The 17,249-nt window shown below is 35.9% G+C and overlaps 1 protein-coding gene across 2 annotated transcripts in view; it reads right to left on the bottom strand.

Annotated features, from left to right (window-relative positions):
• The window catches only part of LOC126752452 (ankyrin repeat domain-containing protein 29), a 60,908-nt gene that overhangs the window by 26,035 nt on the left and 17,624 nt on the right, over nt 1-17,249 (bottom strand). For both annotated transcript variants that reach the window (XM_050463255.1, XM_050463254.1), the window contains one exon: nt 1,132-1,781. In XM_050463255.1, the coding sequence (XP_050319212.1) occupies nt 1,132-1,143 (12 nt within the window). In that variant the 5' untranslated portion in view covers nt 1,144-1,781. The remainder of the gene's footprint in view (nt 1-1,131; nt 1,782-17,249) is intronic.

Below are 17,249 nucleotides of genomic sequence, written 5' to 3'. Positions count from 1 at the left end.
AATCTGGTAAAATTTTGGAAAATATTTTTTTCGAGAAAAAAATCTGTCTCTGGTTTGCTTTGTACACAAAACTCAATCACAATTAGTTATGTCGATTCATAAGAGATTACGAGAGCTTTTGCTATCTCCCACTGTTTCGATCTTATAACCGTTACTGGAAATTAACTGGTGGACTACTTGCTTAAGACAAGTTTTATATTTTCTTGGCGACCTAACCGAATGTTTTATGACCCTGATATAATTTCTTTATTAGCAACATTTTTAATAATTTTGAAAACATATTCGAAAACAGAAATCATGTGCAACGAATGGCTCGAAATTTTGTGTCACGGCTACGGAAAGGTGAACATGTTGCAAAAGTATTTTGGTGTGTCTAGGAGTCTACTATATCATCGTCCACAACCTCTGCTAATGGCAATAATATCAAAAAAGTCAAGAAACAGTGTTTGAAAATCATTGTTTTGGCATCGGAGAGATATCAGAATATCTCAGTATTTCTTAGGGATCGAGTCAAAACATTTTGGTTAATCTATTAGGTATGCACCGTGTAAACGCTAGATATGAATCTTTTGCAAAAATAACGTCGAGGAGAGGTCGTCATAAGAGATGCTTGATAACGTAGCTGGATTTATGAATATAGCGTCGAAAGTGTTCAACAATCTAGCGAATAGCGCCTAAAAACTAACCGAAACCGGAAAAAACACATCAAAATCGGTCCAAAATTGCAACGCCACGTCGTTTTCTTTGATTACCGTGGTGTGGTTCACAATGAATTTGTTACAAAAAGCCAAAGGGTCAATAGGGAATACTATTTAGCCGCTTTGAGGCGTCTATGTAAAGAAATTCGTCGTAAACGACCGGATTGGTTGGCAGAAAATACATGGATTTTTCGCCACTATTCTAGCTTGATTTTGACTGATTTTTGGTCAAGCACGAACAATAGTCATCGCTCAGTCGCCGTATTTGCCAGATTTTGCTCCCTGTGTCATTTTTCTATTTTCGAAACAAAGAATCCACGACAATTTTTTTGGTCAGTCCGGTTCAAATTTGATCAGTTGGTATTTGAGAGTAGAACTATAGTATTTAAAATATGCATTAAGCTAGGTTAGATCGTAAGGAATTATAACTTACCTTTAATGACATTTTTCTCTGCGTTTCCTTCCAATAACTTTGTCTTGGTTGTATGTAATTGTCGGCAAATGCTCGCCTTCTGCGGCTTAATTAATATTGCACAATTTCCTTCACGCGTTCCAATTCAACTTAATAGCACTCTTCACAAAAGCAATCACAAAAACACATGTAAAGATATGTATATATATACTATATATGTATATTTTTATTTTTACATATGTGTGTTTACATATAGACTCTATAAGTTTTATCACGCTAATTATAGGTCACCCGCTTTTTGCACACCATTCACTCACTAACTCACTTTATGATTATTGCACGAGCACTACTAATAACACTATATGTATACAGATGTGTATGTGTATGTATGTATGCACTTTTATATTGAATCCTAACTAACTTTGCACCTTTCGCCAGAAACTCAGACAGCTGCTTTTGCTTAAATGAGGCATCACTCAGTGCTTATTTTTTTATATTTCTTATTTGTACATGTGTTTGTGTGTATGTGCAAATATACTTATGTATATTAGTTTGTCACTTCACTGCACTTTTGCGTGCATTTACTTCTTGTAATAAGAACGGGGACATTCACTTGTCTGGCTGCGCCGGCGCATTACAGCCATTCACTCGCTCGGACGCTGGCGTCAGAACTGCAAAAGAAGAAGAAGATGTGAAGAAAAAATAAAAAAAAATATTTAGTTAATATTTATGTACATATATTAGGGTGAGCCATTAAGCAACCTATGACGATTTTAAGTATTAAAGTGCAGCTATAGAAAATACTGATAAAAAATATAAGAACTTTTTAATAAAAAAATTCACCTGAGGTAGCGTTTTTAGGAAATGTTATGGTCTACAAGAATCCGCGATTTATAAAATCTTCTCATAAATGGTTCAACAGGTGTGGTATTTAAAAAAAACTATTTTTTTTACTATGTTACCCACAACTAGGGAGAGGCTAGTCTTACAGAGAGCAAATAGATCACTAGATATCTTACGATCGATCTTGGGCCAAAAGACTTTTGCGACAGCACAGGTACTGATGATATCCCAGTGCTGGCCAAGCTTCCGCAAAGCCCAGATATCAAGTAGCAGAGCACAAGAGGAAACGGAAACACCGACCCGCTTTCATTCTAACGATAGCGGTTTTAGGCTGCCTTTCCTTGCTAGCGCAACAGCTTTGCAATTTCCTGGGATTCCAAATTATTACAAAGACACTCGATGCTATTGATAGCGATCTTAGGCACTCCTCAACCAACCCTGAACGCACTGTAAATGAGTTCAAGACTAGTATTCGCCGCTCTGCTGTCTGAGTGAATGATCACTTCTCTGAAGGAGGCTGTACTCCGGAGCAGCAGATCTACTGCTACCTTAATGGCTGCAACCTCGATTTGGAAGACACTGCAATAGTGAGGAAGTCTGAAGCTGGAGTTGATAGAGATCTTCTGACAGTAAACCTCTCCACCAACATTCCCTCCAAACTTGGACCCATTTATAAAGAAGCTTGCTGCCCCTCTCGTTCAACGACTTCTTGCTACCCACAACTTCCTCATCGGTATATGGACAGAGAAGAAGCTTCAGTTTGGCGAGTCCATGATACAAGTGTTCTGGTATTAAGTCAAAGTGTGTGAAGATATCAGAGTGTTCAGTTACGTGTTCATTTAAGAACTCAGATTCTCTGAGTCCGATAGCAACTTACGCAGCCATACACCTTCCGAGGATTTATACGTAGGGTTAAGTGCCTTGGTTGGAGTGAACTTTAGTGCACCGAACATGCTGATGAGCACTAACCGTTGAACTCTCTCGAGTTTTTTACAAGTGTGTTCTTTTCTAGAGCCCTGCACCACATAAAGACGCCATAGAATGTAATGGTCTTGACTACGGTGTCATAGAGCCAGAGAAGCATCTTTGGTGAGAGACCCCACTTTTTGCCAATGGCTCCTTCACAGCAGTATAAGACAATCGATGCTTTTTTTTGCTCTCTTTTTTTTAACCCCAAAATTTGATAATAATTTTTTTTTTTGGCTCACCCTAATAATACACAATATATTAAGAATATAATATAAAAAGTTAAATATACATATATTTGTATGTGTGTGTGTCTGCTGGCTAAAATTATTATATCACCGCTGACAACGGCAACAGGTTTACAATAGCACAAAAAACAACAGCAACAACAACAACAACTAAACACCATAACCAACAAATGCAATCAATGCGCTTCAAATGCCGCAGCTTCAAAGAAAATGTGTAGAGAATTGGAGCACCGCAACAAGCGAGCGCAAGCGCACACACAGCGTTGCACACACACACAAGCAATCACAGATTCCAGTTTTCTTAGCCTCATTTTGTTAAGCGGCTTTTTGCCGTCACCGTCACCGTTTTTGGCTTCATCTTCAGCAGCTGTTGGCGTCTTGCCGTTTACGGTTGTGTTGTGCTTGCGGAAAATTGCAACAAACACTGCAAGCAGCAACAACAACAATGCAGCAAATAGTTGCATTACATTGTTGGCAATCGCATTGTAGTGGAAAATGTTTTGACTTAGTAAATTGCATCGTGCGCGGGTAATTACCAGCCAAAGCGATTAAATACAGATATAGACTACGCGACAGGCCACATTCTCAGCCACACGAACACACACACAAACAGTTATACAAACATCCTTATGCACTCGTAGTTGCAAAAGTTCCCTCGCAACTGCCAAAGTACTTGCAAACACAAATCAGGCATTTGTTGTTGTTTTCTTTTTCTTTTTTCGATTTGCGACACAAATCACATTTCCTGTTACTTTCTCCAATTCCTGGCGCCCTTCTGTCGCTGTCACGCCTTTTGACAGCTGGATAATGCTCACGTAGCTTGCAGTTCATTAGCCCTGAGAAGTGCTAGTTGACTTTATTTCTTATTATTTCAAGCAAACGATAGTTTTTAGTCAACCTTGTAGGGAAAGACTTCCGTGCGACACTTCTTACCTTCCATCTTGCGAGCGAGAGCAATAAGATCAGTTTTACAGCCCCAGACTAGCTCAAATTCTTTCACTATCCGTTATTTCTAACAAAATAAAGGTGAAAATCTTTCATCGTCTTTCTGGCGAGAACTCTTACATACTTGTAGTTTACCGTTAGAACATCTTGAAAAAAATATAACTTTTCTTCTTCTTTATTGGCGTATACACCGTGGTTATAGCCGAGTTTAAAACAGCGCGCCAGTCGTTCTTCTTTTTCGATGTTTGGCACCAATTGAAGATTCCAAGTGTAGCTAGGTCCTTCTCCACCTGATTTTCCAACGGAAAATGCCCAAAGAACCTTAAATCTTCCGCAGAACCTTTCTCTCAAAAACTCGTAACGTCGACTCAGATGTTGTCATCGTCCATGCCTCTGCATCATCTTGCGCGCTCAGATACAGAATTGACGGATGTGTTAATTATCATGATCCAAGACCATATAACTTCAAATGCTCGACCTTCTTTAGAATTTTCCAAATTGCCATATCTTCAAATAAAAATACTTTAGAAGTTGGACGTTATAACATGCATCCTCCTTCGATGGATTCAAAATAGTGGATTAACGTTATAAATGCCAATAAAAGATTTCAGATAGTTTTCTTCACACATTGCGTCAGTTCATTTCGACCACTGCCTCAGTGGTCGCCATAAAGGTTGAAACTCCCTGCGCAGCTTCTTAAGTAAGACTTGTTTTGGTCTTGGTTTAATCAGGCTTTCAGATGACGACCTCTAGTTATAACGACTTTTGGAGGCGGTATAAAAGCCAGCTAAGGAGAGTTGACACATACATATATGTTTCAGAATTCTCAACTCTGACATCGACTTACAATATGTTTAAACTGATTTGGGTTCCTAACAGAAAGCTGCAAAGCTTGTGAGCTTTCTAAGTAAGGTACTTCAGTCCCACTAATTGCATTATGATAACGGAAATGAGGTCCGTTGACTTCTTACGGTAACTACTGCATGGTTGGATCTCAGACCAGCATAGCAGGGGTGAGTCAAGTACTAACAACTTTGCAATCGCAAGTTTCTTCTGACCCAGGGTAAAGCATAAGAGATCTAGTGAGCTCTTCGCCGTCAGCAAAGTCCATATTTCAATGGTTGTAGGAGATCTAATTGAAAATTTTACAGGATGTCAGTTGAATCAGCTGTTTATTATATTAAAATCCTCAGAAAGTTTGAGGAATTCCTAACTGTTAACCTCTTCATATTCCTTATGGTCGATTGTTCAAAATACGCACCGCCAAAGTGAAGAATAAAGCCATAAATAAGATATATAATAAATGATCAGTTTTCTGAAACCACGGCATCTGTCTTCAGTTAGTCTTTATACCAATGCAGCGTTTTCTCAAGAAGAAGAAGGTCGATATCTTCAAAGTTTGTCATACATTATCGCCATACAAACTGAACAATCGGAAACAAGCGCTTGCAGAAAAGTTTTCATTTGACGAATATCTTCACGAAACTCGTCATAGATTGTTGCCTACCAGCACTACAGTGTCGGATATTTTTAGATCGGACTTATATAGCTGCCATACAAAGTAATCGATCAAAATCAAGATAAAATACTCTTTATACCCTTTCATGCTATAAGAAATGCGCATGTGAAAGGTATTATTGCTTCAGTGCAGTCGAGCTTAACGGTTTTTCTGTTTTATATTTTTTATTTCACAGTACTTATACCAATCAATTCCAAAGTCCTTACCATTTCCTACTGGGTATGTTCGTGCTATAAATGCATGTTACAATTTGTACCAACAGCAACGAATCAAAGTTTATTCACATCTGCAACATTTCAACTTTAATTACTTTGCTAATTTATTTGGTTAGCATTTATTATTGCAGAAAAAAGAAAAACAACAAAAAACACAAACTGAAAATTTCTTTGTTCACAAATGTTTGTTTAGTAGCTTTTTACCATGGACTTCCGTTGATGCCTTTTTTACAGCGCTGCCATATAGATATGCTGCCACACAGCCATAAACACACACACACACACTTAAACAGATGGAATGCATTTCCATAAGTCTGCCATTAATTCTATTTGCAGCTGACTGAGCTGATGCATTGTTCGCCGAGAGTGGGCGTGGGTGTGGTTGCTGGTGGGGAGCTCAAGTGCCGACCACTGCAGGAAGCTTGCCACACTTGTCTGTTAACCGACACAGACATTCATATATATAGGTGCATACTTATGTGTGTGTGTGTACATATAAGAGCGGCATATGCCACACGCCCACGCACCTTGTTCCCGAACTCAACTCGTTTGCACTCAAGATTTTCATCCAGATTGTTTATTATTGCAGCAGCGCTACTTCATAACAATGTTTATTGTTGTTGTTTTGATAAAAACACATGCACGCTGACTTTCAAGTGCCAAGATCACGGCTTTCTTGCCACTTAATGACCAGCGTGAACTTCAGCGTTTACGGACAATTGAAATGAAAATCGCTGTTGGGAATTTCGAAATTCAACTTTGAGAAATTTTCAAGATTTAATTTTAATTTTTATTTTTTTTTGTTTGGACCTTAGTATAGGGAACATTTGGCATAAAATCGAAAAAAGAGGAAATATTTTAGGTAACCTTTTGAAAGAAAGCCAGTTTTGACAAATATCGACCCATTACTTCTGACTCTTTGAAGTAATATTAAGATCAAAGATATTCAAAAATCTTTGCTATTTCAGAGAGGAACTCTCGATCGAACAAAAAATATTTACTACCGAGTAAAATTTGTAGTAAGTAAAACCTGCTTGATAGCACACTACTGTCTAAGCTGGGGCAAATTTCTCTTGCCCTTCAAATATATGTTTGATTTCGAGGTTCGAGATTTATCATTCGACAGAGCATTCTTTGGCATATATTTTTTGAAGATTATCTCTTACAAATAATAGGAAGCTTGACACGACTGAAGCGTGATCTGAAAAAAGGGCGATTGAAAAAAATACCTCTACTTAGATTACCCGTTATGAGCGAGTCTTCATTAGTTCGATCTATCTTCCAACATACAGTGCTGATATTTTTGACTTTTTGAATGAAATTGCTTTTTTCTTTGCTTGTATTCTAAGAAAACTTCCACAGGCCTTACTTTATCGACGGTTTCTAACTAGAACTTAACACTGCTATTGTTGCGACTAATATACCATATGATCAAATTTGATCCGGACTGGTCCATTTAGAACTCAACACTGCTATTGTTGCGACTAATATACCATATGATCAAATTTGATCCAGACTGGTCAATTTAGAACTCAACACTGCTATTGTTGCGACTAATATACCATAGGATCAAATTTGATCCAGACTGGTCAATTTAGAACTCAACACTGCTATTGTTGCGAATATACCATATGATCCATTTTAATCCGGACTGGTCCATTTAGAACTCATCACTGCTATTGTTGCGACTAATATACCATATGATCAAATTTGATCCGGACTGGTCTTAGATCCGAATAGGTACACAATTTTTCCTAAATTTACAAGTTTTTTATGTTGATGTGAAATTTGATCTCCATATGTCAATGAGTGGAGGTTTGACAGTTGTTTGTTTACGACGAGAAAAGTTTGTTTGTTTAACCATGGGAAAAAGATAATGAATCACGGCTACGGAATAGTTGATAATGTTGGAAAAATGTTTTTCAGAGTATACATTTTCACGAACACGAGTCTTTGAGTGGCACAAAACATTTACTAAAGATTGTGAGGTCATCGAAGAGCATCGTCTCTTACTAGTCGCCCTCTACCTCCATTAAATGGCGATGACTTAGTAAAACTTAATGACGCGTTGCTTGAAAATCGTCGGCTTGGCAACAGAGGGATAGCAGAGGATCTCAACATCTCTAATGGATCGAATCAATCATTTTGGTTAATATTTTGGATACGAAGTGTATCTGTGATAGATCCGTACCAAAAATCTGAACCTTTGGCAAAAACGAAGGCGAGTAGAGGTCGCAAAAGAGATGCTTGACAATAAAGCTGAGTATCCGACTACATTCATCACACGCACCTTTATTAGTGACGGCTCAAATCCACGTCTGAATATAACGTCGAAAATTTTCAACAATTTAGGGAATGGCGCTCCAAAAATGAGCCGAAACCGAAGAAACCAAAATGCACTGAAAGTTCTAAAGGCCATCCCAGCCGAAGCATACAGGTATAGGTATAACAAGCCTAAAAATTTAATTAAGCATTCACATGCTTGTATTGGCTAAGAGTTCAGATCAAATTTGTGCAGTTAGTATAACAATGAAAATAACATATAACATTTAAACGATAAAAGCATCCTGTTCTAATAGAACGTTGAGGATCCTAATAAATCAAGGGTTGTGCCTGTGGAAATTTCTTGTTATGGCAGAACATGAACTGATAGAAACCTTTAGATTCCATTACAGTATTAATTGTAGTGTTGATTGTATAAGGGAAAGGATATAGGTTAGGTTGGGTTAATCTGGTAGGTCAATGAACCACGCTTAGACCAGTTTTGATCCTTTGCAATGCCAGATGAAGTTCAGTTACTTGGTTCATAAGGAGTAGTCATCCTTTAGGAAGCCTGCGCTTGACACTAATTTTAACAGACTCTGTGGCCTATCGACACCTCCTCCAATGTATAGTCTTGCCAATGCGGGATAAGTGTACAAGAGATGCTCCATTGTTTTTCTGGTGACTTGCTCTAGACATTTCCTGAAATCTTCTCGATTTGTCAATGCCATTCTACGGGCGTGTGTCCCCACCAGACAGTAACCAGTTAGTATTCCGATCATGTTCCTATAGTCTTGAATATAGATTTCGATAATACATACGGAAAAAATATGAGACATGTTATTATGTCAGAGAATTATCATAATCACACCTTTTTAATTGCTCGTGATTCTTCATATCTTGCTCTTGAATATAATCTCTATATCAAAGAAATTTTGTTCTATACTTTATACCTTGTCTCTATTTATAAATTCATAACCAGTCTCCATAAAGTAAGTATGCCATTAGAAAACCAAACAATACATATGATGCTCTTTTTATTGGTTCTTAAATGATCTAATCGATTTCCACGAAGTCAGCAGCTTTACGGTTATTTTATTAGCAATTAAGTAATGAATGCATTACCAACTGTTGCGTTTAGTTGGAGACATACTTTAGGTGCTTCACTATGATTCTTTTCAAGCTAGATTCTAGCTGCTAGAGCATTGGGTAACGAGAATGCAATGCGCTGAATTGTGGGCCTCGCGCTGCGTTCGTGACGAAGATGACGTAATACTGTGCAATTATTAATTATGAATACTAATCAAGTCGACTCTGCTGTAACTAGAAGAGTTTCACCGGAAATGCGCAATAAAAACAGCTGAGCTAGATTTTTTTGCAATTTTTTTTTAACTATTTATTATTGAAATTCGAGTTCTGCTTTTTGAGGTTATAACTAGAGATGTTATTATTTTTAGACAGTAAAGTCAAAGTTAAACCATTGAAAAGTTTAGTTAAGAGAATAGTAGAAGAAGAGAACAAACATAATTCTTACCAAATTATCGTCTATGGAAAAAATATTAGAATTTATACGACAAAAATATGCTTCAGAAAATTTTAGAAAAATTATTATAGTTTATCAAGAATGCACTCAATGTAGTATACATTTCCAAACTCCGAAAAGCTCCAGAAACTAAAAACAAAAATGATAAATCTGATTTACTTTCAAATCAGTGCAGCCCACAGTGTTATATGATCGCTTATAAACTAACTAAAATTTGGTTGATACAAAGTTTGCAACACCATGAAAAAAATGTCGAAGATTCATTTAGCCATGACTTTCCCTTTATCTATATTTAACAATTGAAAAGTCCCTGTCCATTTCTTTGGCGAAATTCATTTTTCTTATTCAACATAGTTCCTTTCATGGAAGTTACACTGCTTATAGCGATCCTCCAACTTTTTGACACCATTTTTGTAGTACGAGTTGTCTTTTGCTTCAAAATAGGCCTTAGTTTCGCCATTCACCTCTTCATTCTGCGAAAATTTCTTCACAGTGAACATTCTTTTGAGGCCTGAGAACAGGAAATAGTCGCGGGGGCCAGGTATGAAGAAATGGTGGATACGCAAGCAATTCGAAGGCCAATTCATGGATTTTTGCCATTGTTTTTACTGACTTGTGGCGCGGTGCATTGTCTTGGTGAAGCAGCACCTTCTTTTTCTTCAAATGCGGCCGTTTTTCGGAGATTTCGTCCTTCAAAAGATTCAATAGTGCTTTGTAATAGTCGCTGGTGATGTTCTTACTTTTTTCAAAATAGTCAATAGAAATTCTACGCGCATTCAAAAATATGGACGCCATTATCTTGCCTGCCGAAATCAAGGAATCTGAGGAAGCTACCATGAATTGACAAGGGTAGGCCTATCTCACATAATATTATGGAAATCCTCAACTATCTTCTGAGATTAATATCTTGGACTTTGTGGAAAGATATTGAAAATATTCGAAGTCAGAAACAAACAACCAGATCTTCTAAGACTCTCCGAACTTCACCCACTTCGAAAGTAATACATGGTAGATATTACTATACTGAGACAACTACCAACAAAGTGGTCATAAAATAATTATATTTCACCTAATACTAATATGTGAATCGTCGGCTGTCTTCTGAGATTAATATCGTGGACTATGTGAAGATATTGGAAATAGTCGAAGTCGGAAATAAACATCCAGTTTTTTTAAAAGTCTCCGAACTTGGCCCATTTCGAAAGTAAATTAATTTGGATATTATTTTTCTGAGGCAGCTACCAAGAAAGAGCAAATCTTCTGCTGTCTTTTGTGTTTAATATCTTGCAATATGTGAAAAGATATTTGAAATAGACAAAGTTGGAAATGAACATCCAAATTGTTAAGACTCTCCCAACTTCGCCCGATTCAAAAATAAATTGAGTTGGATATTATTATTTCATATTAATATGGAATTCTTCGACTGTCTTCTGAAATTCATATCACGAACGATAAAAGAAGATACTGAAAATAGGCGAAATCGGAAATCAACATCGAAGTTTATTTAAGACTTTCTCCGAACTTTGTGGCACAGTGAAATATTCACGACCACTAAAGTTAATCAACTTCGAAATAACAAATTAAAATAGTTTTGGAAAGCATATAAGTAGGTATAAATATCGAAAGCATAATTTTCGAAAGCTCAAAATTTATGTATATATTTCAAAAAAGAATTTCGAAATATGAAGAAATAGTCATTCTCGAAAGTATTTGATTTGAAAAATAGTAATATTCGAAAATGAATAGATTTCAATACGACCGATTTTAAAGCTGCCCACCTTTTTAAGACTTTCTCCGAACTTCGTGGCATTTCGAAAGTTAATCGACTTCGAAATAACAACGTAAACAAGTTTTGAAAATCATAAATATCGAGAGCATAAATTTCGAGAGTTCAAAATGTATACTTTTTAAAATTAAATTTCGCAAACCGTCATTCTCGGAAGTATTTCATATGGAAAGTTATTAATTTTCGAAAATGTGCAAAATTCATTACGCCCGATTTTAGAGCTTCATTATCTTTTTTTTCAAATTTTATATTATAGTTTTTATTAAAAACTTATTTTAATGAAAAAAACTTTTTTCCAAATTTTAACAATGTTTTATCTATACGATACCACTGTGCTACATGCACAGAATAACGAAAGCAAAACTTTTGAAAGTATATAATGAGCATATTTTCAAAAAAAAACTGGAAATATGAAAAAATTGTAATTTTCTAGATTAAATATTTCAATTTTCGAAAACATTCAGAAAATAATCTCGAAAGTATTTGGTATGAGAAAATAACAATATTCGAAAATTTGCAGATTTTAGAACGCCCGATTTTAGAGCTTCCGTTTTTTAAAACTTTCTCCAAAACTTCGTGGCATGGTGAAATTGCCGCGCTTACTTCGAAAGTTAATCGACTTCGAAAATTAAAAAATTGTAATCTTCGAAAGTATATACATACATACATACATTTAATATGAAATTATTTTTATTTTTCATTTATCATTTTTTTATTATACCCTTTATAATTTTTTTAAACATATTTTATTGTAAATAAAACGTATAAAAATATTTTCCAAATTTCATCAATTTTTTATCACCACCATACCACTGTGCTGCATGAGCCTATGATTATTCAAACCATTTTTCTATCAAACAAACGCAACACTGCAACGCATCTTAGGGATATACACACATACAGCCTGCAATTACCACAACAACAACACAGACATCAAATTAATTAATTTTGACTTTGCTTGAGCCTTTGCTGGCAATCAAAAACATGAAAAAGAAGCCAGTAACACCTTTTTCGATTTTATTATTTTTTTACGCGAGTTGCCATGTATTAATTTCGTGTTTCCTCCAGACAACTGATTGCTTTTCGGCTTGGCGGTCTTTTGGGAAATGCTGAGCCGGCTGATCGCAGTGAGTCTTAGTGAGTTTTTTAGAGTTTTTCTTTAGTAATTTTCTATTTTCTAATTTTTCATTTTTTATTTCTTTTTTGCTTTCATTTTTCATTCTTAACCTTTATTCGGCTTCGCAGTTACTGTTATGTGTTAGGTTAATCTTTTTGTGTTCATATTTCTTTATTAACAGCTTTTGATTACTTTCGAATTCCATTGCCGTTATCATTACAATTTCCCGTACCACTGATTGCTTTTTTGTTTATTTGTTTATAAAATGCATGTCTTACAACAACTTCTCTAAAAGTTTTCGTTTGTTTTGTTTTGAGCATAATAATTTATAGCGCTACTTTTCTTCACCTGCTGCAATTCTCCCGTCTCGTTCGTGGATACTTCCCTCATTTTGCTGCGCATTTAAATCTTTTTCGTTTTCGAATTCTTCACACTTGGCTTCTTGCCACAAATCTTATTAGTCTGACGTGAAAAAGCACTCGCGATTTTCCAGCAAAAAGACATGAAAGTAAAGAATAAGGGAAATAAGACTGCAAATAAGCGAAGACTATGTGGTGTTGATATAGTAATTGGCCGCCGTGACGCGCCACGAAGCTGCCATCAATCAGTCCGAGAAATACACAAATACTTTGCATTTGGCGCTTTTGCGTTGTCTCCTTTATTGTTGTTGTATGCTAAAATTTCTATTTCGGTTTCATTGTTTTACTGTTTCTTTGTCGAGAATTCGCCGCCATTTGGTCCAATTGGCATGTGGACTCGACTCTTTCATTAAATAGAACATTTCTCTGACGCGACAAAGCAATGAATGTGTGAAGATCTGTTTGTATTTAGGTGTGTATATATGTTCATATGTATTCCACCAGATATTTGTTTTTGCACTTTCCAAGATTTATTTATGCAACCTTGAATTCGCTAAACGGAATTTTTGAGAATTTTATTTTGTAATTTTGTGTTTTCGTTTCTGTGTCGAAAAAACCTTGAATGCTCTTCTTTTGCTCGCGACTATTATAATAGAATTTAATATTTCGAAATATGACGATTTCAAAACATTTCGATATTTTTTGTATGTCAACGACTAAAAACCTTTTATCATATTGGCGAAACACAAGCATGACAAAGTGTCGGTTTAGTGTGATCTTCCAATGGAAAATCGACCATAAAACATGACCTCACTTAACTTAACACGATCTAACCCAATTAGTTAGAGATATTATATGAAAAGCTATAATATAATTATTACGCCACTTCTAAAATTTTTTTTAAATATTATTGCCTCGCACTTATATAAAATTTTAGGAACTTCCGACTTATCTTTGAAGAGAAAGCCTCCAAAAGAGACTAATTTTGAGTAAAAAATATGTCACGACACATAACAACATGTCGGTCGGTAGGCTCTTTGAATCATTTTGCGAATATCGACCCAAATCTATAAAAAATTTCAAACGAAATATTTTTCTAATGGGTGATCCATTTCGAGGTTCCCAATTTTTTTAATGAAAAAACACAGAAACTTCAAATTTAATGGAGAATGTTTATTATCATTCAAAAGCACATTGTTTGGCGATTCTTTTTTGACTATTATCTCGCTCAATATTTGGCCGCGGCTACGTCTCAGATGGTCCCTCCATTATCAATGACTCGTTCGAACATTTCGACAAAAGGTGAATGACACGCGTGTTGTTTTGCTACAAAGCCTGAATCGAAGTGGGAACGTCTGCATAAACATTAGACTTTGCATATTCCCACAGTAACGTCTAACGGTGTGATATCACACGATCTTGGAGTCCAATCGATCAGCCAAAAACGTGAAATTATCTGCCCACCGAAGTATTCTCTCAATAAATTCATTGATTGATGCGATGTGTGTGAAGTGGCGCCGTCTTGTTGAATCCAAAGACGCCGTTTGACGGTTACGTTCTCACCGGCATAATTTTTGAAGAATTATGGACCGATGATTCCACCGGACCACAAACCACATCAACCGTTGTGTTTTCTGGATGTAATGGAAGTTCTTGAATCCTTTAGGTTCTTCTTTGTCCAATGCGGCAATGCTTATTTCATAGCCATTGAGCCAGAAACGTCGGACCTTCTTGGAACTTTTCAAAAGCCCATAAAGCGGTGCGATGTCGCTTTGGAAGGTCGAGTGGCTTCAGTTCTTGCACAAGCTGTATTTTATACGCTTTCTTTTGTAATATCTTGACGTAAAATGCGCCAAGTCGTTCCATACGTCAGTTCGCGTTGCTGCCAACGGCGTTTTCCACGGTCTTCGGATGAACTTTTTCAGGCGTAAGTGTTTCAATGATGAAATGATAAACAATACTGAACGAAATGACATGACAGCTTGGCATGACTGACGCGCGATTTGTCTAAAAGTACCTACACTTGGATCATCCGTTATAATTAACAATATATAACAAATTAGAATTCAATGAAGTATCAAATTTAGAGATCTGAATTCAGTAAAGTTATAGTGATTTCTTATGTAATAATATAGTGAAAACTTGTGGCAAATATGGTAAACGTTGTGGGTTCGATTTCCGGCTTCGAAATATTCTAGACTACAGAAAAGTCATTCCCTCCTTATTAGAAAAATTCTCTCGTAAATGTCTTCCACTACTCACAAGTGGCGCTAAACGCGTTAGATTCTTCAACCTACTTTAAAGCGTTACTTAGAGCCACACATACATTTGTACAAATATGTATGTATGTATTTACAGTTAAAGCACGGTCTTCTGTTTCAATTAAAGAAGCATTAAAGTTTTATAAAAAGATTCTATACTTTAACGGTGGATTTTTTTATATTAACATAAAAATGCAGTCAAATGCAATATCTGTAAACCGCTTCACACTCGTCACCTTTATGTCATAACATTTCGTTTTTTATTATTGTCACGAATATACAAACTTTATCGGCGATTCAGCACCTCATTATTACAGGAAATTGATGTGAAAAGTTGACTATAAAGATTTTAATTGAATAAATACCACAATTCATTTCATTATTTTCACAGCTGCGTTGCTTGTCTAGCTACTAGTACAGTAAAAATCCAAAGTAACAACCTGAGGAGGAAGACCTGAAGTATTTCCCTGGATTATCTTGCTTCAAGCAACACTTGAAAAGATATAAATGGTCTATGGCTGTTCCATGTGGCGCTGCTCATCACTTAATGCATTTAGTCCAAGTTTTTCCAATATTTTGCTTCTAAAAATTTCCGAACACCCAAAAACCTAGCAATGCAGCTGATCAACTTTTTTTTGAGAGATTCTTATGAGACTAAACCAGAAAACGATTTATTTAACTTCAAAATGTTCTTTTAAGAATATTCAATTTTTATTCACCCACTAGGTACGTTTAAGATTGAAATTATTTTAGATTGAACCATAGCTCAGGACAGCAACATTCTTTGATCGCGTTACACCCTTTACTTAAAAAAGTCTTGCGGTATTTTCGGTAGTTGGCGCTGAAAGCACGTAGTTCTAGTTTTATTCGTCGCATCGTGTCATGCTATACCTTTTTGGAAAGCTCATTTCACGCACTAACACGTGTTTGATTGATAGTCGTTTCTTTTAAGTCGTTCGTGAGTTATAGCGTCGCAAACATGGAGCAAAATAAGAGAAAATACGGCATATTTTACAGTACTACTACGATAAATGCAAAAATGCATCCCAAGCCGCCAATAAAATTTGTGCAGTTTATGGACCCGATGCAGTTTCCGTTTCCACAATGATGGTTTAAACTTTTTCGTTCTGGTGTAGAAGTTCATGCGCCATGCTCCGGAAGGCGATTTAAAATTGCGATAAAATCGCTGAATTGGTCGAAAGAGACCGGCATAGTAGCAGACGTAGCATCGGTCAAGAGCTGGGCATGAGTCATCAAAAATTCATTTAAATTTCAATAAAAAAAAAAAATTAAATAAAAATACCGCAAGACTTTTTTGACAATCCATTATTTCAATGATCCGTTGTGTGTGACGAAATGAACTCTTGGCAAGTCCTCTTGGCTGATCAGATTGAAAATTGAATATTCTTCATTTGTGTTTTAAACGCTATTCTATTGCTTCGGGAGAAGTTTCCACTACTCGGACACATTTGAGAAATTAACAATAGCTTGTGTATACGACACTTGTGAGTACCGGGGACCAAAAGAAAATTATTAAAAGCGCATCATAAAAATATTTGTTAAACTGAAAAAGGATTTCAGAAATAAGAATTACACATACTTAAAGAAAATACTTGCCTCTAATTATGGTTATGCTTCATATGAAAATTTTACTTGTCCCGCATAATTTGCGCAGTCACTGTATATTATTTATTGCTGTCATTAACAAGTGCCAAAAATTTCAATTATCAACATTTTTTAATAATTACAAAAGGCAATTGTCGCCTATACACCTTACATAATACTCCAGTACGACAATATCAATAACTGTAGCTAACGGATGTATGTGTTTTCATAGATATGTACTATAGGTATGTATGTAAGTTGATCTGCTACACTTTAAAGTGCTTCACATACCAATTCATAAAAGTCTTTCAACACAGCTAATCAATCAATCAACAATTTTCGATACTTTGTGTGGCGACACTTTTCATTACTTGTCGCTTGTAAAGTGGTTTCTTATTGTTTTGTTGTTGTAGTACTCTAGACATAACTGCTTTGTACTTGTTTCTAACAAACTGATAAAATTTAAAGCA

This window comes from Bactrocera neohumeralis, chromosome 3 (genome assembly GCF_024586455.1).
Source record: "Bactrocera neohumeralis isolate Rockhampton chromosome 3, APGP_CSIRO_Bneo_wtdbg2-racon-allhic-juicebox.fasta_v2, whole genome shotgun sequence".
NCBI lineage: Eukaryota > Metazoa > Arthropoda > Insecta > Diptera > Tephritidae > Bactrocera > Bactrocera neohumeralis.
This window is presented reverse-complemented; position numbering and strand designations above follow the sequence as displayed.